Source organism: Neofelis nebulosa, chromosome 11 (assembly GCF_028018385.1).
Source record: "Neofelis nebulosa isolate mNeoNeb1 chromosome 11, mNeoNeb1.pri, whole genome shotgun sequence".
In the NCBI taxonomy this organism is placed as follows: domain Eukaryota; kingdom Metazoa; phylum Chordata; class Mammalia; order Carnivora; family Felidae; genus Neofelis; species Neofelis nebulosa.
This window is the reverse complement of record NC_080792.1, coordinates 85,953,402-85,975,264: the sequence shown is the minus strand read 5'-3', so window position 1 is coordinate 85,975,264 and position 21,863 is coordinate 85,953,402. Positions and strand designations below refer to the sequence as shown.

The 21,863-nt window shown below is 41.3% G+C and overlaps 2 protein-coding genes across 3 annotated transcripts in view; one reads left to right on the top strand and one right to left on the bottom strand.

Annotated features, from left to right (window-relative positions):
- Positions 1-40: 40 nt before the first annotated feature.
- ERP29 (endoplasmic reticulum protein 29) lies at positions 41-7,915 on the top strand. Its single transcript, XM_058691703.1, has 3 exons — positions 41-327; positions 4,637-4,775; positions 7,087-7,915. The coding sequence occupies exons 1-3, from the start codon at positions 184-186 to the stop codon at positions 7,587-7,589; spliced, it is 786 nt and encodes a 261-aa protein (XP_058547686.1). The 5' UTR covers positions 41-183; the 3' UTR covers positions 7,590-7,915.
- Positions 7,916-12,640: 4,725 nt separating this feature from the next.
- Positions 12,641-21,863, bottom strand: part of NAA25 (N-alpha-acetyltransferase 25, NatB auxiliary subunit) — an 81,548-nt gene continuing 72,325 nt past the window's right edge. Inside the window, exons 23-24 of one of the 2 annotated variants that reach the window (XM_058691675.1) lie at positions 19,053-19,199; positions 12,641-15,650 (exon numbers count right to left, since the gene is read on the bottom strand). In XM_058691675.1, the coding sequence (XP_058547658.1) occupies positions 15,528-15,650; positions 19,053-19,199 (270 nt within the window). In that variant the 3' untranslated portion in view covers positions 12,641-15,527. The other variant, XM_058691676.1, reaches the window with a different exon arrangement.

Below are 21,863 nucleotides of genomic sequence, written 5' to 3'. Positions count from 1 at the left end.
GCGCGCGCGGCAGCCCCATCTCCCCGCCCCTCACGTGGCCCCTCCCTCTCACCCTAGGCCGGCTGGAGCCTCTCGGGCTGTCCACGTGCGCGCTTCCGAGCCGGCCCTGCAAGTCACGTGACTCCCGACTCCGCGTTTTCTCCACTACAGCCTTCCCAGCTCCTACTGCCAGAATTCGGCGTTATGGCTGCAGGCCTGCCCCGCGCCGCTTCTCTCTCCCCACTGTTTCCTCTTCTCCTGTTCCTCCTGCTCCTTTCCGCCCCGCATGGCGGTAGCGGCCTGCACACCAAGGGCGCCCTCCCCCTGGATACAATCACTTTCTACAAGGTAACGGGGGCGTAGGAATCGCGCGCAGGTGCAGCCTCAGCTAGTAATGGAGCGCACCTCCGTGGGGAAGGAGACAGGGCTGGCGGAGGGTGGTCTGTAGCGACGATCCACCAACGTAAAGGGATGGTGGACTCTGGGCCGGGGCCGTATCACGACCATGGGGTCCAGGGTCCCCGCACACCCTTGCCTTTGCAGTGTTTGTACTTCCTCTTTTGCAAAAGAGCTAAGGAGATGCAGTCACGGGAACATTCTGCCCCTTCCCCTCACCTAGGGGGAGAGGGCGGTGCCGGGCGAGATCCAATCCTCGAGACCCAAGTGGGAGGCCGGGAGGGCGGTGCGAGGCGGACGCCACTCGTCTCTGGGCTGTCGGGGCGGGGGGTGGGGGGGCGGTGGTTGAAAACTCCGCGTGTTACCTGGCATTTCTGTGCCCCTCCTCTCTTGGTGTGGCGTGCAGCCTGTTTTGCAGTATGCAAACAGTGTCCGGATGTCCTGTGTCTTGAAGAGCGCAAGCGTTAAGAATAAGGGAACTCTGGGGCCGCCTGAGTGGCTCAGTCAGTTAAGCTCAGGTCATGATCCCATGGTTCACCAGTTCCAGCCCCACTCGTGCTTCCAGCTCAGAGCCTGGAGCCTGCTTCAGGGTCTGTGTCTCCCTCTCCCCACCCGTACTCTGTCTCTCAAAGATAAAACATTTTTTAAAATTAAGGAAAAAAGAAGAATAAGGGAACTCTAGGGAATATCTTGGGCCTGGAGACATAGTGAGTAAAATAGGGTCAAGATGTGGAAGGATTAGCCTGGGTAAATGGATGTTGGAGGCTGAATGTATTCCCAACTCCCTCTTGCACCCATCTTCACACACTGGCACCTTTCAACTTCACCTACGAGACGGGCATACTAAGCATTAAGAGAGAAGCCATTCATTTTACTTTCTTAATTTGTACCCGTTGCTGGGAAGGGAAACCATTTTTGGTTTCTACTTTTGTAGAGTTCTAAATGTGTCGCAAGTGGTTGAACTCTTTCTATTCTCAAAAGAGTTCCTTGTCCTGGATTTGGCACCTGTGGCTTATTCAAGAACTTAAAAGTGTAGGTATGGCTGGTTGATTGTAAGGCATACCCCACAGCACCTCAAGCTTTTGGGGTTCTTTATTGGCAGTTATACCCCACTCCCCAAATGTGGGAATGGGATAATATCACAGACCAAGTGTGACTCAGAGGGAAATTTTGCGCTGTGAAGTTAACAGTATGTCTTAATCAGTCGGTGCCTCTCTGTCTTTATTGCTACCACCCTGGTCTCAGCTGTCATTACAGAAGTCTTCTGGCTGGTCTCCGTCTTTAGCCTCTACTCTCATCTCCTAACCATTCTCCTTTTTGTCCCCTCTGCTTCCAGCCATACATGCCTTCTGTCCTTTGAATATTCCTAGGCCATTACTGATGTAGGCCCTTTGCCCTGGCAGTTTCTTCTGACCAGAACATTCTTTGCCCAATCTTTGAAAGGTTGGTTGCTTCTCATCATTCAGGCTTAGGTTAAATATTACCTTCTCAGAGTCCTGCCTTGAGTTCCCCTCCCCCCATCCAAAGTGCCAGTCATGTTAGTTTGATTTCTCTGTAGGGCTCTCATCATCGATTTCCAGCCCCCCCCCCCCCCCAGCTATTTTGTCATCTCCTGCACCAGAATGTTATATGTTTATGAAGAACTGCATTGTCTGGTTTTTCACGGATCATCTGTACAACCTAGCAGGTTACCTGTCACATGGAAGATAATTGTTGAATGAATGAACAAATGTGTTCTCCAGTCCCTTTCTAGATCTCTCTTCCATCACTGAACAGAAGAGGCGCTTCCTGCTAATACATCCAAGGGCCTTGTTCTGTGCTTTGTCTTTCAGCAGTTTCCAGTGTGTTCTTTTGTTTCTTGCCCTTCACCATCATTAGAGATAAGAAACCATGCTTTTTTTACTGCTGTGTTCACTATCACATGATAGGCCCTTGGTACCTTTTTATTCAGTGAATGAATGAATGATGAATTCTTCTGTACCTTAAAGAACCAAGTTGCCTAAATATAGGGTATGGTGGAGTCAGTTCTTCAAGGATGAAGAAAGGACACAGATTTCTAAAGCAATTAAGAGATACAGCATGACTAATGAAAAGGAAAAAAATACACTGTGCAAATGTATGCCATTCAAAACCATTGTGCCTATGGCTAAAAATGGTAAAAGATGGAGACCTTTCAATTATGTTTCAGTGTTAGACCACTGTACACTTATTAATATTATTCCATAATACAAATGTAGGCCCCTTGAAGGTAGGGATCCTGTGCCATGCTTTTTAAATATTTTTCCCCCGGACATATGTAGCATCTGCTACCGTAGCCTTCTCTAGTTGTGTCCATTTATGGTAGTATGGGGAAAATGAAGCGGTGCTAGATGGTATGAGCAGAGGAGGCCTCTCCATTAGGGGGGACGTCTGAACTGAGCTTTGAATGATAGACATCCTGGAAGGAATTGGGGAAAGGGTATTCCAGCTAGCGGAGACAGCACCTAAAAAGGCCCTAAGTGGGAATTAGTTTGTTGTGTTGAACTGAAATAAGGCCAGTTGGGCCAGAGGGATGTGATCTGATTTATATTTTAAGGCTTCGCTGCTTTTAGGCCCTCAGAGCTCACATTTTGGGGGTCAGTGACCACTTAAAAGATGAGCTGTTCTAATAGCTTCTCCCTCCTTTCCTTGGGTCCCTGGGCAGTGTTAAATATTTTTTAAAAGCTAAAACCAAATGGGTATCAACACACAAAGAGGAATAAGGACTAATAAAATTTGGAATGATGCCAGCTTGACTTACTTATGACAGCAATAGCCTGTGATGAAAAAGACCTGAAGTGATCACTTTGATTGGAAAAAAGTTGGAGAAGGCAGTTTGTTAGATAAAATCTGTGCATTGGGAGAAACCATCGAAAGATTTTGAGGAGTCCTCTAAAACTTAAACGTAGAATTACTATATATGACCATCATTTCCACCCCTAGGTATATACCCAAAAGAAATGAAAACAGGCATTCAATACACATTTGTACATGAATGTTTATAACACCACTATTCACAAATAGCCAAAAGGTGGAAACAACCCAATGTCCATCACCTGATGAATAAATAAAATGTGGCACATCCATACGATGGAATATTATTTGCCCACAAAAAGGAATGAAATACCAATCGATGCTACATGGATGAACCTTGAAAACATGCTGAGTGAAAGAAGCCAGGCACACAAGGCTACATGTTGTATGATTCCATCAGAGTGGACATCATAGAGGAAAAAAGGCAGATAAGTGGTTGCTGTGTCTTACAGGGAAGGAGGGATGGGAAATGACTGCTTCAAATATGTGGGTATGTGATTCTTTTCAGGTGATGAAAATGTTCTGGAATAGATACTAGCACACTGTTGTTAGTGGACTGAATCCCACTAAATTGTACACTTTAAAATGATGGGTTTTGTGTGATGGGAATTTTACCACAATTAAAGATCTTGACCCTGACAGTTTAGGACCTAGTGATCTAGCCAAAGGGAACTGTGATCTAGGGAGGGGACATTGTCCTAAGCCTGGCCTCTCAGCAACTTCCTGTGAGCCCTGACATTGCAGAGTTCAGACTCAGAGCTCCCTAGCTGAAGCACCTCTGTGGTGCCAAGCCCTTTACAGATGGTTGTTGGTTTTTATCAGATTTCTGGTTCATTGTTTACTGAAAAAGGCTGTTTGGGATGATGGGCATGACAGGGACCCACATAGTGTTTTCTAAGGGTTTCCTTAACCTTACCAAAAAGGCCACTGGAAGAGAAGGCCTTAATACATCTACAGCTTTGTTTATTCCTTTTTTTTAACGTTTATTTATTTTGAGGGGGGAGGGGCAGAGAGAGTGGAAGGGAGAGAGTCCCACAGTGCAGAGCCCAAAGTGGGGCTCAGTCTCACAGACTGTGAGATCATGACCTGAACGGAAATCAAGAGTCAGACACTTAACCGACTGAGCCACCCAGGCACCTGTACACCTTTGTTTATTCTAAGCTGGGTTGTATATGTCTTTGATTACTGTGAACCAGTACCTAGTGGGGTACCCAAAACCAGTAAATTGTTAAATGAATCAATGGGTGGGTGAATAAATCAATCAATTGGGTGGGTGAATGAATGAATGAATGAATATAAGTGTGCAAGTCCTGGTCTCCCTTGCAGGCTTGGTTTCCACTTTGTTTCTTAAACAGAGGTCCCTTGAGAAAGGGTATTAGTCCCAAAGGTCCCTGGAATCCCGAACTTGCTCAGCTCTCTATGCCCTCAGGTCATTCCCAAAAGCAAGTTCGTCTTGGTGAAGTTCGACACCCAGTACCCCTATGGTGAGAAGCAGGATGAGTTCAAGCGTCTGGCTGAAAACTCGGCCTCCAGCGATGATCTCTTGGTGGCGGAAGTGGGGATCTCAGGTATGGACAAGTTCAGCATGACTGTGGAGGGCAGAAGGGGAGGAAGCTGGGAATTACTTCCCTCCACGTAGGTGGAATATCTAACACTTTTCTGTCTGAGCCACACATGAGTGTAAGTGGGGTCATGGCCCTCAAGAATCTGGTGCCCATGGCAGGCTTAGCTTGAACAGATTCTGATACCACAGAACCTCAGTTCATCCTTGCAGGTGCCCAAGGTTAGAGAATCCCTCATCCTTCACCCTCCACCCCACACTGACATTAAATTGCATCTGAGAACTTGGAGTTCTCCTTGCAGGGGACTGTGGTCAGGGGGGGTACCAGTCTTCCTAGGGTCTGCATAGTAACTTCTTCCATCTTCTTTTCAGTTCTTTTTTTACCAGAACTATTGAGTTTTGGCCTTAGCTGAAATCCATCAGAGCTACCGCTAAATCAAGGACAGCTCCCAACCACAGTGACTAATAGTTGCCAGCATGTAGTGGTTTACAGTTTGTAAAGGTGTGCACAGACAATGCATTAAAAAATATATTTTTTTAATGTTTATTTTTGAGAGAGTGAGCGCGTGCAAGTGGGGTAGGGGCAGAAAGAGAAGGAGACACAGAATCCGAAGCGGGCTCCAGGCTCTAAGCTGTCGGCACAGAGGCTGACACGGGGCTTGAACCCACAAACCTTGAGATCATGACCTGAGCTGAAGTCGGATGCCCAACCGACTAAGCCACCCAAGTGCCCCCAGACAGTGCATTTTTAATCTTCACTTGAACCCTGTCTAAAAAATGAGACACATTTCCTGTTTTTATACTTGAGGAAAACTGAAGCTCAGGGAACTCCACCTAAGTATCTATTCCCAAGTGTGGAGGGTTCTTCCCTCTCTCCACTTCCTTCCAGGTGGGATGCCTCTGTTCCCTAGTAAGCTTGAGAGTCTGGTCCTAGGTAGAGATTGTTAGCACACTTTTCCAGGGCAGTCAGTCAATTCTTTTTTTTTCTTTTTTTTCTTTTTTTTTCCTGTCAGATTGGTTTCCATACAACACCCAGTGCTCATCCCAACAAGTGTCAATTCTGACTCAGCTGCAGTTCCACTCCTTTGGGGCTTTTACCAAGAGAAGAATAGCAGCTGACATTTATCAAACATTTACTGTGTGCCAGGCCACTAAGTGCTTTATGTGTATCTTATCCTTGTGACGACTCTATGACAAAAGTACCGTGACTCCTATTCTTCATGCTTTGAGTACCTTGCTCAAGACTGTAGAGTTTGAAGTGATAGAACAAGGACTGGAACCCTATACTTCCTATACTACTGCCCAGTAATAAGCAGCCTTGACCATTTCTTTTAGGCATCAGCCTTTGGGACTGCCACTGCCTGTTAGGAAGGACATAGCAAATACTAACAGCTACCACGTATTGCACACTCTGTCAGGTTAAGTGCACCTTTCCCTTCGTTGGGTCTTCCCAGAACCTCTCATGTGTTGGGGACTCTGTCTGTTATCTACTACACGTTCCCCTTTTGGACTAAGCTCCAGCCAGAATGGCCTTTGCAATCCTTCAGTATACCCAGCTCATTCCTGCCTCAGAGCTTTGCAGCTGCAGCACTTCCTACCTGAGACGTTTTTCCTGGATCATCATGTGTCTGCCTCCTTGAAACTTTGGTCCTTCAGCTCATATCATGTCCACAGAAAGGCCTTCCAAGACCACCCAAAGTAGGTCTTCTTACCTACTTTCACATCATCCCATTTTATCATGGCCCTGATCACGTTTATCATCTCTCTTAAGAGAACATAAGCTCGGGGCGCCTGGGTGGCGCAGTCGGTTAAGTGTCCGCCTTCAGCCAGGTCACGATCTCGCGGTCCGTGAGTTCGAGCCCCGCGTCAGGCTCTGGGCTGATGGCTCGGAGCCTGGAGCCTGTTTCCGATTCTGTGTCTCCCTCTCTCTCTGACCCTCCCCCGTTCATGCTCTGTCTCTCTCTGTCGCAAAAATAAATAAAAAACGTTGAAAAAAAAAAAAAAAAAGAGAACATAAGCTCTTTGCGATCACAGAGCTTGTTACTCTTAGCCACAACCAGATCTGTAGCACTTAGAACAGGACATGGCACGTAGTGGGCATCGAATAAGTATTCAGAAGGATTCCCATATTTCAGGTGAGGAAAGTGAAATTCAGAGAGGCTAAATGACTTGATTAATGCCATATGGCTAGAAGTAGCCAAGGAGGAATTTAAACACAACCAGGATCCTTCTTGCTGTCAACTCAGATGGGCCTCATAGCAGTTTCCTGCCCTGTATTCCTCATGGTCTTGCTCCTCATATCTGGTTTCTGTTCACAGATTATGGTGATAAGCTGAATATGGAGCTGAGTGAGAAATACAAGCTGGACAAAGAGAACTACCCAGTCTTCTACCTCTTCCGTGATGGGGACTTTGAGAACCCAGTCCTGTATAGTGGGGCAGTTAAGGTTGGAGCTATCCAGCGCTGGCTAAAGGGTCAAGGAGTCTACCTAGGTATGCCTGGTTGCCTGCCTGTATATGATGCCCTTGCCGGGGAGTTCATCAGGGCCTCAGGTGTGGAGGCCCGCCAGGCCCTCTTGAAGCAGGGACAGGACAATCTCGCAAATGTGAAAGAGACTGAGAAGAAGTGGGCCGAGCAGTATCTGAAGATCATGGGGAAAGTCTTAGACCAAGGTGAGGACTTTCCAGTGTCAGAAATGAGCCGGATCACCAAGCTGATTGAGAAGAACAAGATGAGTGATGGGAAGAAGGAAGAGCTCCAGAAGAGCTTAAACATCTTGACTGCTTTCCAGAAGAAGGGGGCCGAAAAGGAGGAGCTGTAAAAAGGCACTCCAGGTTTTCCAGGGTTTGGTGGGGGTGGGGAGGGGAGTTATTTGCTGGCCATGAGACTGTCCTGGGATATAAGAGAGTGGTGGGGAAAGTGGCACCAAGCCAGAAATCTGAGCATACTCGGACATTGATGCTGATGTGACCATGCTTGGGATATCCCTACAGCCAGTCTGTGTACACCTGGAACACTTACCAGATAGGCTTATTAAATTACCCCTCAGAAGGAATGGGTGCTGTAAAGAAGAGTGTATGTATGGTCCAGGTCCTTGACAGGTGTAATTCTGATCCAATTAAAGTTTCTGTGTTTTGGTTAAGTGGACCTAAAGCCATTCAGTTTTCTTTCACAAATTATACTTTGGCCTGTGACCTGCTTTCTCCTTTCAATTTATTTTTTAATCTAAGCTGGTATGGACTCCACTCTACCAGGATAACAGACTATCCTAGTAACACTGGAAACTGGTGGAAACTGGCTCAAGGCCTACCTTTATTACTTTCCACTGGCGTTCAAACTCAGGTGCACCAATTGTGGGTGGCAAAAATGCGTTGTACTTTTTCTGGTCCTTAAAGTGGAAATAGCAACATTAATGAAGTTCAGTGTAGTAATTTTCTATACTCCATGAAAAACATAGAGTAAATTCTTAGGTTTACTGATATAATTGGATGTTGTAGGGGTTTTTTTTTTTTTGTTTTTTTGTGTGTTTTTTGGGGGAGAGCAAGAGAACACGTGTAAGCAGGGGAGGGACAGAGGGAGAGAGAGAATCTTAAGTAGGCTCCACACTCGGTGCCGACTCTGATTCGGGGCTCAATCTGCACCATGAGATGACTTGAGCTGGAATCAAGAGTGGTACACTTGGGGTACCTGGATGCCTCAGCTGGTTAAGTGTTCAACTCTTGATTTCGGTTCAGGTCGCAATCTCAAGGTTCGTGAGATTAAGCCCCATGTTGGGCTCTGCACTGACAGTGTGGAGCATGCTTGGGATTCTCCCTCCTCCTTGCTCTCAAAATGATAAACATTAAAAAAAGAATTGGACACATAACCAGCTGAGCCACCCAGGCACCCCAGTATGGGTTTTTTAAGAATTGGTTTAGATAGCTAAATGATATAATTTCTAATTTGAAAGTTTTTTAATTTTTTTTTTTTTTACATTTATTTATTTTTGAGAGAGCGTGAGCAGGGGAGGGGCAGAGAGAGAGGGAGACATAGAATCTGAAGCAGGCTCCAAGCTCCAAGCTGTCAGCACAGAGCCCGATGGGAGCTCGAACTCACAAACCACGAGATCATGACCTGAGCCGATGTCGGACGTTTAACCAACTGAGCCACCCAAGTGCCCCCTTTTTTTTTTTTTTTTTTTCAAAAAGGGAGTGTTTTCCAGTTTTCTATCTAAACTACTTCGTCACTGTCAGTTACTTGGTAAGTACCAGCTTTAAAAAAGCAGAGTGGGAGCACATGGAACTGACTCAGATCTGTTCTCAGGAGTGATAAGCAATTATCTGCAATGGTAAGCTTCATGATAACATCCCCACTTTCATATTTAACTATTTGTAAATGTTAAAGTGCACCCCCTGAAATATTATTGAAGCCACACAAAGAAATTTAAGTTGAACAGAGTTAGCAAATAAAACCTTAACTTGTGTTCTTCCCTTTTAGCCAGGTTGGTATTGAAAGTCACCAGAAACAAAGAATACAGGAAAATCCATGTGTTGAATCAGATTAACAAAAACAATTGTGGTAGCTTATTCTCACAACTAAAACCAACTAAGGAAAAGATGTTCAGACCTAAACTCCTGCCTATAGCACAGGTGCTCTCAACATTCAACAAAAGAATGTAACTGTATATATTTGGCCCAACAATTTCAATATTTCTCCTGCTTATTATTTCATTCTACTTGAAAATTTCGGAAGATCTTTTTGGATGCTTCTCACTGATAAACTTGCTTTAGCTGTTATAGTTGTTTCTCATCTAAAACAGGTTCACTTCCAAAGAACTAAGTATTCACGGTCTTATGGGAAATACAGTAAAACAAATGGCAGGTAGAGAGAGAACTCTAAAACTAAATGCATCCACAGTCCCTGAATATGATCTCATCTTGTCAGTTGTGAAAGGAAAGGTGGCAGCACATCAATGGGTACTTCATTGGATGGGTCCAGACTGAGTATTATAAGCTTAGGGTCTCGAGTTGAAGAAACATGAGCTATTGGGCAGGGCTAGATAATCCTATCAGAGGTTTTATGTATCAAATATTTTTTTTAATGTTTTTTATTTGAGAGAGAGGGAGAAAGAATCCCAAGCAGACTCCACACTGTCAGCACAGAGCCCGATGCAGGGCTCAATCCCACAAACCCTGAGATCATGACCTGAGCCGAAATCAAGAGTCAGATACTCAACTGAATGAACCACCCAGGTGCCTGTATCGAACATTTTTCATTAAAGATGGGTGGCTCGGGTTGAGTGTCCAACTCTTGATTTTGGCTTGGGTCATTATCTTGGTTCATGCCCCATATCGGGCTCCATGCTGTCAGCTGCTTGGGATTCTCTCTGACCCTCCCTCTTTTGCGCTCTCTCTCAAAATAAACTTTAAAACATAAAGATGGGCGCTTTTCTAGTTTTGAGTCTGAAGTGATTTGCATATGCCACATAAGTTAAATTTTCCCTGACACTTGGGTCAAATGGATTCCTTCTCTCTTCTTCCTCTAATTAAATAATATTGTGGCTCAAATGCTGCTAATCAGGTTGTAATGGAGGCTATGGACTGGCCTCCCAGAATCAAACAAATAACAATGTCAAGGGAATTTGCAGGTTAAGTTGGTTAAGCAAATGAGACCTTGAATCCAACATAAGAACCTGGTTCCGAGGAACTTGTAAGTTATCTCAAATAGTCCTTGGTAATTTGTGCCACCAAAAACGTTGGCATCAGACTTGCATCTGGAAAGATTGATTGTTCCAAGATAGAATCTGAGAATTTGAACCTAGCCATCAAGACTAAGAAGAGAAGACTTGGGGATGGGGGTGGTCTAGATTTCACCTCATTTCATCAATGCTTAAGAATTTGAATCTTGTGCTCACTTCACATACACGAAAGGGTTTGAATTTTACCCACCCCCTAACCTGCTAGGTAGTCTTAGGTAGTAGCCTTCTCTGTGGTAACTTTTTTTCTCATATGTGAAATAGTACATTGTGGAGAAATCCACTTTTACTGGGATGTATGGAAGCTGGAAGTTGCAGGAAAGCTCTGTGCTGCAACAGCATAAACTGCTATAAGTATCCCACAAATAATTTTTTTCAATTTATTTTTTAATTTACATCCAAATCAGTTAGCATAGAGTACAATCATTTCAGTAGATTCCTTAGTGCCCCTTACCCATTTAGTCCATCCCCCTCCCACAACCACTCCAGTAACCCTGTTTGTTCTCCGTATTTGAGTCTCTTCTGTTTTGTCCCCCTCCCTGTTTTTACATTTTTGTTTCCCTTCCCTCATGTTCACGTTTTGTCTCTTAAAGTCCTCATATGAATGAAGTCATATATTTGTCTTTCTCTAATTTCACTTAGCATAACACCCTCCAGTTCCATCCCCGTAGCTGCAAATGGCAAGATTCCATTCTTTTTTATTGCTGAGTAATACTCCATTGTACATATATATACCACATCTTCTTTATCCATTCATCCATTGATGGACATTTGGGCTCTTTCCATACTTTGGCTATTGTTGGTAGTGCTGCTATAAACATGGGGGTGCATATGTCCCTCTGAAACAGCATACCTGTATCCCTTGGGTAAATACCTAGTAGTGCAGTTGCTGGCTGGTAGGGTAGTTCTATTTTTAGTTTTTTGAGGAACCTCCATACTGTTTTCCAGAGTGGCTGCACCAGCTTACATTCCCACCACGAATAATTTTTATAAGTATTTGGCTCATGGTTGCTTACCTTCCAGTTATTACTATGAAATACATCTCTGCATCGAGTCAGTGACAGCATCTAAAAAAAAAAAAGAACAAGAAAAAAGTATAAACCTGAGCCCACCTTTTAGGTAAGGTTGAAAGTGGCAGTGAGGTATATCCAATTACACACCTTTTGTTAAAAGGGAAACAGCATCGGGATGGAGTAGCAGGCGAAAACATTTTTCTCAGGGCCCAGACAAGGGCATTTAATATTACTGGACACAAAGGAAACTAGGAGCTCCTCTTTCCACTGTATTGTCAGTGTGTGTCAACTTTGGATCCCAGCCTGTGGGCCCAAGTACTTGGATAAATCATGTCATCAGTTTGCCTGAAATCTTCTAGTAACTTCCTGCTAACTTTAGAAATCTCATTCCTTCCCCTGACTAAAAAGTTCTGATTGCTCTGGATCCCCCTGCCCCCAACTGTATTTTCTACCTCAGTTCCTTCCCCCTTTCCACTCCTTTAAACCCAACACTTGAGCCCATTTTTTCCCCCCAGTCATTGAAACATGCTCAGTAGTTCCTGCCATGGGGCCTCTCCACTTGGGTTCCCTTTTTGGTGGCTGACTCTTCATCAGTCGGGTCAGAGGGCACTACTCATGATTCAGGTTATCACATATCCTGACTTACTTAAAACAGGACTTACAAACTAAGGTTTATATTTCTTATCTTCTCCCCCACCTTGGCCACTAACTGGGACATATGCTATCAGTTACCATTCTATCAACACAGCCTAAAGTGGAATCTGGCACATTGTAAAGAAGCATTCAATTCATATATGCTGAATTCATGAATGCTAGCATGAGGTACTATTTTTAAACAAAAAGACTAGTAGCCTTGAAATAAAAATTTTAAATTCACAAATATTACAATTTTGCCAAGGAATGTAACTCTCAGTACAAAACTGAGATGAATTACACCATTTAGAAGGTTGTGGCTTCAGGGCACCTGTAAGTCAGTGGAACATGTGACTCTTGACTTCAGGGCTGTGAGTTCAAGCCCCACGTTGGGTATAGAGATTACTTAAAATCTTTAAAGAAAAAAAAAAAAAAAAAAAAAAAAGTGGCTTCTAGGAATCTGAACAGAAGTGACCCAGGCAGATAGGCAACTTAAGATGGAAGTGTTTATATAAATTAACCCATCTAGTTTAATTTGCTATGTATGCTTCACGTAGTACTGAAGAAGGAAGAATATATACTTCCCATATTAATAAATGACATCAAATAAGTAGGAAGAGTTTCAATAACAAGGCCATAGATACATTGAAACCCCTTTTTATATTAAAAGTTTAAATGAAAGACAAATCCAGGTTGAACATAGTGATTGCAAAATATAATGCAATTTTGAACAATTAAAATTATGAAAATATACAAAATTGATGGGCAACACAGCTAGGCATTTGTACATTTTCCATTATGTGGAGGACACTAAAAATTTCTCTATGTTTTATCCACATCAGATAAATGATTTAAACCAAATGTTTGCTTTGGAGAGTCTTAACTTAGGATCTCAGTAGTATAAAAAGCAGTAATTTTTCAGTCTGTAAACAGTAGTCGTGTTTTTTCTTTTTTTTAAATATCAATTTACCACACAAAAACAAACACAACAACAACAACAACAACAAAAAAAACCCACACAAACCAAAAACAGCAGCAGCAGCAATGGGTTATTTGGGAATTCTCTTCAAATACCAATGACATACAATTGCTGGAGAGGGTGCTTTTTACTCATGTAAGAATATATATATATATATATATTTTTTTTTAACTGTACACAATTTATAGTGCATAACAGTTTCCAAAAGAACAGATCAATAAAAGATATTGGCCATTTCTGCATAATTTCATTCTTTTTACAATTATCTCAAAATGTAAGAGGTTGGATCTAATTGAAATGCTACATTTAGTAGGAAAATCAGCAAGTAACAAAAGAAGCATAACCTCGACGTAACATTATTTGTCACTAAAACCAGTAGAGGTCCCAGGTGCCCCTAGGCAAAAGACTAGTTAGGTAGACCACTGGAGTCAAGCACTGTCCCTGAGGACCAAAGCCAGCTCACTGAGCACACATATGCTAGATTGACCATGGTCAGTTAATAGACTTGTTTCATAGAGCATTTCTATTTCTATGTACAGTATTTTTGGATATTCAAAGAAGCATCATTTCAAGAACACATGTCATACACACATCCCCCACCCCCATACACACACCAAGTTCCATCTAAATAGGCAATAGTTTTACAAAATTATGATATGTTGTCCTTAAATTAGATTTGGAATCAATTAGAACTTTCAGTTCATCTTGTTCAAGGCAGTTCTTCCTTTTGGGATGGGGTATGACGGCTGTGGATACCAACTTAGATCAAAAAATAACTTCTTGAAACTACTTGATGGACTGGGATTTCCAGCAAGTCTTATTTTGAACAGATAATTTTGTAATTTTCTAAAAAATTTCCTTGGAAGTTTAAACAGTTATTTATCACCCTATCAAATTGTGAATCTAAGAAAGTCAAGATGAGGGGACAAAATACAATTGTTTTGCATACAGAGATTTTCCGAGCTCTCTTTTGTTGCTTTTAAAAGAAAAAAAGTATCACGTTTCACTGGAGAAGCATTGGAAATCACCTGTAAGGTCATCAAGACCAATCAGTCCTCCATCAGATGCTTGAATTTCCTCATCAAACTCATGTCTTTGCTCTTACAGAATTATTAACTTAATGGTATTTGAGTAACAAAGACCAAAAACAGAAGCACAGATTCAAACACAAAAACTTATCAAAGTAATTGTATAAACTGTATAACATTTTCAAGAGCAATGTTTATCTTTTCTGTCAGACCGACCTCCGAAGCTACAGTCTTGGGGAGCTCCAGGTGTACAATGTAAACACCACCCTGGTGCAATTCTCAAGTTTGAAGAAAGCAGACCGAAAGTCAAACCCAATGGATAACATTTCTTTTGCCAGCCTAAAACTTAAAACCTAGATTAAGTCCATAATATACATTCCTTCCTTCCTTCCTCCCCAAACTCCCCACTTAAAAAACACTAAAGTATTAAATCTTTATTTTCAAGCATATATATATATATGCTTGAAAATATATATGTAAAAGCATATACATATATATATATCTCACAAAACCAATGACACTGGTATTAGACTCGCCTGCATAAATTATGTACACCTCTCTTCTTTAAAACAGTGATTCCCATCTTTCCCAAAGATGGATGAAAGACAGCAAGCTAGTACTCAGCAGGCCCGTAAGTGGCCTGCACTGCTTTCCCCTCCATACAGCCGTAAGTTAACACAAGCCTATTTGTGATTTAACTCTCACAGGAGCTAGGATGGGGATGTCTTGGCTATTAGACTATTAAGCCAAACACTTGAGTGCCTGTGGTCTTCTGAGAGGCACCCTTCACTGACAGGTGCCTATGCCAAATTTCATCTGAGGCCCTTCAGGTACCTGCTTTGGATTCTGTGGGAGCCAAGCAGCTGAGGAAACCTTAAAACTAAACTAATGTGGAAAGGAAAGAGGGCCTGCTCCCAGCCATGGTCCCTCTCCACTGCTTTCTGCTTCCTAAGGCTCAAGAACCAGATCAAACACCCACTGCTATAATGGTAGGGCCATTCAGCTGCTCTGAGGTCAATGCTTTATGCTTAATTTCTATTGCTGCTTTTATAGGACACCCCCCCCCCCACCAGATGTTTCTGGCGATGGAAGGAAAGAAGAAAAGTGGGGTTCTCTTGTGGCTGCCATATGCATATGAACATGTATAAAAAGTGGTCAAACCCAGATGAGGGTCCTGCTTCCGGTTTATATACAATAATTTAATCAGTTGTATACATTTAATACCTAAAAAATTAATTCACAATCAAAGTCCTTCATGCATTTTATGAGGAAGTTCTGGATTAAAATGATGGTCAACCAGATGTCGCTTTTGCCTGGGAAGATGATGTCATTTTCTGCTGCAGAGTCATTGATGCCTGTGGTTCACACTTGCTTAAATTTTTAGTTTCTTTGTGGTCTCCAGTCTTTTCTTCAGCAGCTCACCAATTTCCAGAAGTGAGTGTAGATAACTGCTCTGCACCTTCCCTTGCACAGTCTTCGAAAATTTTCTCTCTTCCTACAAATGAGACAAGAATTAGTGGTCTTGCTCTGAAAGCATTCTCCCAGATTACAGTTCCTCTCACAGATGTTAAAACTACCAATGGCGCTCCTGGATGGCTCTGTTGGTAGCATCAGACTTCTGCTCAGGTCATGGTCTTGCGGTTTGTGAGTCTGAGCCCTGCATCGGGCTCACTGCTATCAGCACAGAGCCTACTTCGGATCCTCTGCCCCCTCTCTCTGCCTCTCCGCCACTTATGCACTCTCTCAAAAATAAATAAACATTAAAAAAAAAAATTACCATTACCTTTGGTCTCATGGCAAGCTTCATCAGAATACAGTGGGTCATTTTCAGTTTCAAAAAATGCAAAGAAGGGGGCGCCTGGGTGGCTCAGTCGGTTAAGTGTCCGACTTCGGCTCGGGTCATGATCTCGCGGTCCGTGAGTTCGAGCCCCGCGTCGGGCTCTGTGCTGACCGCTCAGAGCCTGGAGCCTGTTTCCGATTCTGTGTCTCCCTCTCTCTCTGACCCTCCCCCGTTCATGCTCTGTCTCTCTCTGTCTCAAAAATAAATAAACGTTAAAAAAAAAAAATTAAAAAAAAAAATGCAAAGAAGGCTAAAGCTCATCAGAGATGTACATTTTTCCATGTGATTTTTCACTAACGCTATTACTTTAGCTTTACTTTTTTTTAAAAATTTTTAATGTTTATTTATTTTTGAGGGAGAGAAACAGAGTGTGAGTGAGGGAGGAGCAGAAAGAGAGGGAGACACAGAATCCGAAGCAGGATCTAGGATCTGAGGTGTCAGCACAGAGCCTGACATAGGGCTCCAACTCATGAACTGTGAGATCATGACCTAAGCCAAAGTCAGATGCTTAACTGACTGAGCCACCCAGGAGCCTCTAGCATTATTATTCTTTTAATTCTTCCATCAGTATTCTCTGTTTTAATTATACAAAGTGAAAAAACTGAGATTTCTGATTATTATCTTTCATATAGAAAAAAGGTAGAAAATTTATTACTAAGTAGTTTGAACATAAAATCACTAATATTTTGTTATGGGCTATACAAAATGGAAAAATTAGTATTTCTGATTACTTCATCAGAAAACAAAAATGGAAATTTATTATTAATTTGGACATTATCATACCCACTTCTTAAAAGCATCAAATTTACCTCTGCCACCTTTTCTAGTGATAATATTGATAGGTCTCCCTCTATATTGACAAAGTCCATTGGTTCCACAGACCAAACAACTTAAAAAAAAAAAAAAAAAAAGAACAAAGCTTTCTGAGACCTACTCAAATATGTGAGTTAAATACTTGCTGCACATTTTACAAAAAATAAAGGGATGGAATGTTCAAACAGAGAAAAAAGGAGGCTGGCTAAGAACTAATCAGGCTTACATGAAATTGGCAGTATTGCAAAACCCTGAAGAAATCAGGTAAGCATACCTTATAGCCAAATAATGCTACTACTCGAGACCTAATCTATCTTGGAAGTACACATATGCATAAGAGAAGGTATATAAAATACATTTCATTCAGTACTGTAGTAAAAATAAATATATATAAACAACCTAAGGGGCACCTGGGTGGTTTAGTCAGTTAAGTGTCTACCTCTTGATTTGGGTTCAGCTCATGATCTCACAGTTGTGAGATCAAGACCCATGCTGGGTGTGGAGACTGCTTGAGATTCTCCCTCTTCCTCTGCCCCTCCCCTACTTGCTCTCATGTGCTCCCTCTCTCTCTCAAAAAAAACAAAAAAACTAAAATATCCAACGGCTATGATGCACTCATATTTGAATGTCATACAGTTGTTTAAAAGAACAAAACTGATGTATATGCATTAGCCTTAACAAATCTCTCGAATATAAGGTTAAGTGAAAAAAAAGCCAAGTTTCAGAATAAAACAATGTATCATTTACTTTCAAAAACCTAACAGCTATTAGCGTATATTTTAAGGTTACATTAAAAGGTCTAGGCACAGACCAGTTTCAGTGGATACCCGTACGGAAGAGGAAAAGAACCAGGACTGGACTGGAGATGGTAGTCCAGAGTCCTTATGGACAGTTGTTTCAAGTTCAGAAAGAAAAGAAGGAAAGAGGGAGGCCTGGGTGGCTCAGTCTGTTAAGTGGCCAACTTTGACTCGGGTCATGATCTTGCGGTTCATGAGTTCGAGCCCCACGTGGGCTCTGTGTTGACAGCTCAGAGCCTGCTTCGGATTCTGTGTCTCCCTCTCTCTAGCTCTCCCCTTATCACACTCTATGTCTCTCTCTCTCTCTCTCAAAAATAAATACATTAAAAAATAAAGAATAAAGAAGTAACCCTAGTGGAAACTGAATTAAAAAAAAAATTTGTTTTTACCCAAAAGATAAATAGCACTATATGGATCCTATATTTGGTGGCTGATGCTGCTCAGTATATGTATCATGACTTCAACAAAAATAGGCAATATAAGGCCATTATTATTTTGGTTAATGCTCACTATAATCCTATAAAATAGGTATTATGATTTTCATTATACAGATAAAGAAACTGAGGCCCAGAGAGGGTAAGTGACTTTCCCAAGGTCAAAAGATGAGGACAGAGTCAAGGCTCGAAAAATCTAAAGTAGCCCAAAGTTAAAGATAACCTTTAGAATACTCAAAATGAGGGGCGCCTGGGTGGCTCAGTTGGTTAAGTGTCCAACTTCAGCTCAGGTCATGATCTCGCGGTCCGTGAGTTTGAGCCCCACGTCGGGCTCTGTGCTGACAGCTCAGAGTCCAGAGCCTATTTCAGATTCTGTGTCTCCCTCTATCTCTGACCATCCCCCATTCATGCTCTGTCTTTTTCTGTCTCAAAAATAAATAAACAGTAAAAAAAAAAAAAAAAAAGAATACTCAAAATGAGCAATCTTATTCTTCATGTCAGAGGGCAGACAGATGCTTTAACAACAACCACACAACGATCAACAGTGGCCTACTGTGCCTGTCATCTTTGTAGTGGACAGTCCTTCCCACATACCATGTGCTCCAGCTCTGCCAACGGACTCATGGTGCCCCACACAATTTACCTTTCTGCCTCTGCTCTGTGCCTTCTGTTTCAGATTCCTTTCATGCATTCCAGTCTGCCTACTGAAAACTTACTAATCCTTAAATATCCCCTCTCCAGTGAGACTCTTTCTGGCTCGTTCCCTTTCTGTGCGTATATCATATCTCCAATTTAAAGTAGTTTTTGTATATATCTCTCTAAAGCCAGGTTTTTCGATCACTGTATTTCTACGAGCATTTACCCAACAACAGCGAGCTCAATAAAACTGTATTTATCTACTTATTAACATTCTCAAAGATACCCAGCAAAGCCCAACCACATGAAGCAATGTGACATTCTTTCAAGTTTGTGACCTTTAAGATTATTATTGCTGATGGCCTACAGTCTCTTACCAGCGAGAGAGAAGTATCTTCTAAAATAAGTTCTTCAAGTTTAAGTGCAATTAGATGTGTTTCAAGCCCTTTAATGTGATCCACAACATTGGAAATTAAAGTCTGAAGCCCAGTAACGTAGTCTTGGAAACTGGTAAAGATTGGTGGCTGGAAAAAATATTTTTTAAAAGATGAAAGATTATCAAACATATTTCCTTCACTCATATCACATAAGCTATATGAACTTCATGCTATAGTTTTACTTAATGCTATAAATAGTAACAGGGATGGATACAGTTTTGGATATTAAGACAGTCTCTCTAAAGCAAGGTAAATTTAATTGGCACCAAATAATGCTAATTCAGAAACAATGACAAGCATTTTTTTAAATGGGGAACTAGAGATGGAAAAACCAACAGAAAATATCTTAGTTGGTTATTACTCAACTTCAGGCTGGTACTCTTCTGGAACACTAAAGAAGATGAAAGAAACCAAAACTTCATTTCTCTATATGTCACTGAGATTTCCTCTAATGTTAACAACAGAAATATAACAGAAATAAGAGTTTTCTAAGTTCTAATAGAAAACATAATGGGAGACAACAGCCAAGAAAATTCTGAAAAAGAATGGTTATGTAGAATTTGCCCTCATATATATTAGAGTAGATCATAAAGTTACATGAAATCCAGATAGTATGGATATATAAGGTGATAAAAAAGTGAAAAGAAACAGGTCCTAAGATAAAACTGAAGAATGTAAGGGAATTTAAATGAATTTAAGGGATGCCTGGGTGGTTCAGTCAGTTAAGCAGCCAGCTCTTGGTTTTGGCCCAGGTCATTATCCCAGAGTCATGGGTTTGAGCACCACATGAGGGCTCCAAGCTGAGAATGGAGCCTGCTTGGGATTCTCAATCTCTCTCTCTGTCTCTCTGTCTCTCTGTCTCTCTCTCTCTGCCACTTCCCTACTTGCACACACACGTGAGCTCTCACTCTCAAAACAAAACAACAACAAAAAAAACACAACCACATAAAATAATAAATAATAAATAAAAATAAATCAATAATAAAACAAAACAGGGGTACCTGGCTGGCTCAGTTAGTAGAGCATGTGACTCTTGATCTCAGGGTTGTAAGTTTGAGCTCCACACTGGGTATAAAGATTACTTAAAAATAACATCTTTTAAAAAATAAATTAAGTGAATTAAATAAATAGTTAAGTACCCAAATAAATTCCAGGTAGATTTAAACTTAACTTTAAAAAATCCACCAAAGTACCAGAAGAAAATTTAGGTAATGGTTCGTGTAATCATAAACTGAAAAGGCCTTTCTAAACATTACACCAAGCTAAGAACTATTAAAAAAATATTTTTAGGCGTGCTGAGTGGCTCAGTGGGTTAAGCATCCGACTTTGGCTCAGGTTATGATCTCACAGCTTGGAAGTTCCAGCCTGTGTGGAGCTTTGTGCTAACACCTCAGAGCCTGGAGCCTGCTTCAGATCCTGTCTCTGTCTCTCTGTGCCCCTCCCCTGCTCACACACTGTCTCTCTCTCTCTCCTTCTCTCTCTCTCTCAAATATAAACATTAAAAAAAAAAAAAAATATATATATAGTAATTATAGTATATATATATATATATATATATATATATATATATATATATATGTATATATATATATATATTATTACTATGTTGACCAAAACAACTACTCAAAAGACAAATGAAAAATTTGCATCACATAGGATATAGAGTAACATTATTAAGACCTGAATAGCTCAAAACACATCAAGAGAAAAAATATTACTACCACAACAGGAAATCTGGGCAAAAAGATGAACAGAAAAGACATCAAAGAAATCCCAGAAACATATGACAAAATTCAAAAATCAGACAAACACAAGAAACCTGGCCAATCAATTAGTAAGGCTAGCTTTTGACTCAAGAAGTTTTCCTTGCAGGTTCAACATTTTTCTAAAGTAAACTCTACACCCAATGTGGGGCTTGAACTCACAATCCTGAGATCAAGAGTCATGCATTCCTCCAACTGAGCCAGTCAGGCACTGCCCCACCCCCCAACCCTCCACTCAATTTTTTTTAAATGCAAATGAGAAAACAAGGAATACCAATGTTTCAACATATAACCATTTAAAGTAATGAGATACATCTACGTATATCCTGAAAAGATGCCCAGATAACCTGTTAAATGAAAACAAACACAAACAGACAAGTTGCAGAACCTCCCATGGAGCATAATTCTGGTTTGTTTGCAGTGGCAATTACTGGTTGGTGGGAATATGGGTGGCCTTCATTTTATTCACACCTTTAGGTTACTTTGATGATCAGAAATATACGAAAGCTATTCTCATTTTTCGAAACTAGAAAAGCAATAACTATAACCCACCCTCCATCCCAATCCAAATACGAAAAAGCTATTTGACACAGTTAAGGAGCACAGGCTTTCATCAGAAGCGAAAGTAACAGAGCAACTCTGTTCTATACCATCAAACTTAACACTCATGATATGTTAAATTACATTGGGAAAAAAAAAAGGACAGGTTTCTTCATCACATCCTGCTCCAAATAGAACTACCCTTTGTTTCTGAATGAATACAAACATCCAGCAAAGCAGTGTCAAATCTAAAGAATTCCCGAATTGTTACTGAATTATGCAGGAAGTCAAAATTACTACTAAAATCATCAACATTAAAAAAAAAAATCAACATTTTCAAATGACAACGGTTGCTATGTTGCTACAGTGAACAAAAATCTCCCACCTAGGATAAATGCAAACATTAATAAAATAGCATATCCTGCACAGAATGAATCCTAAATAATTT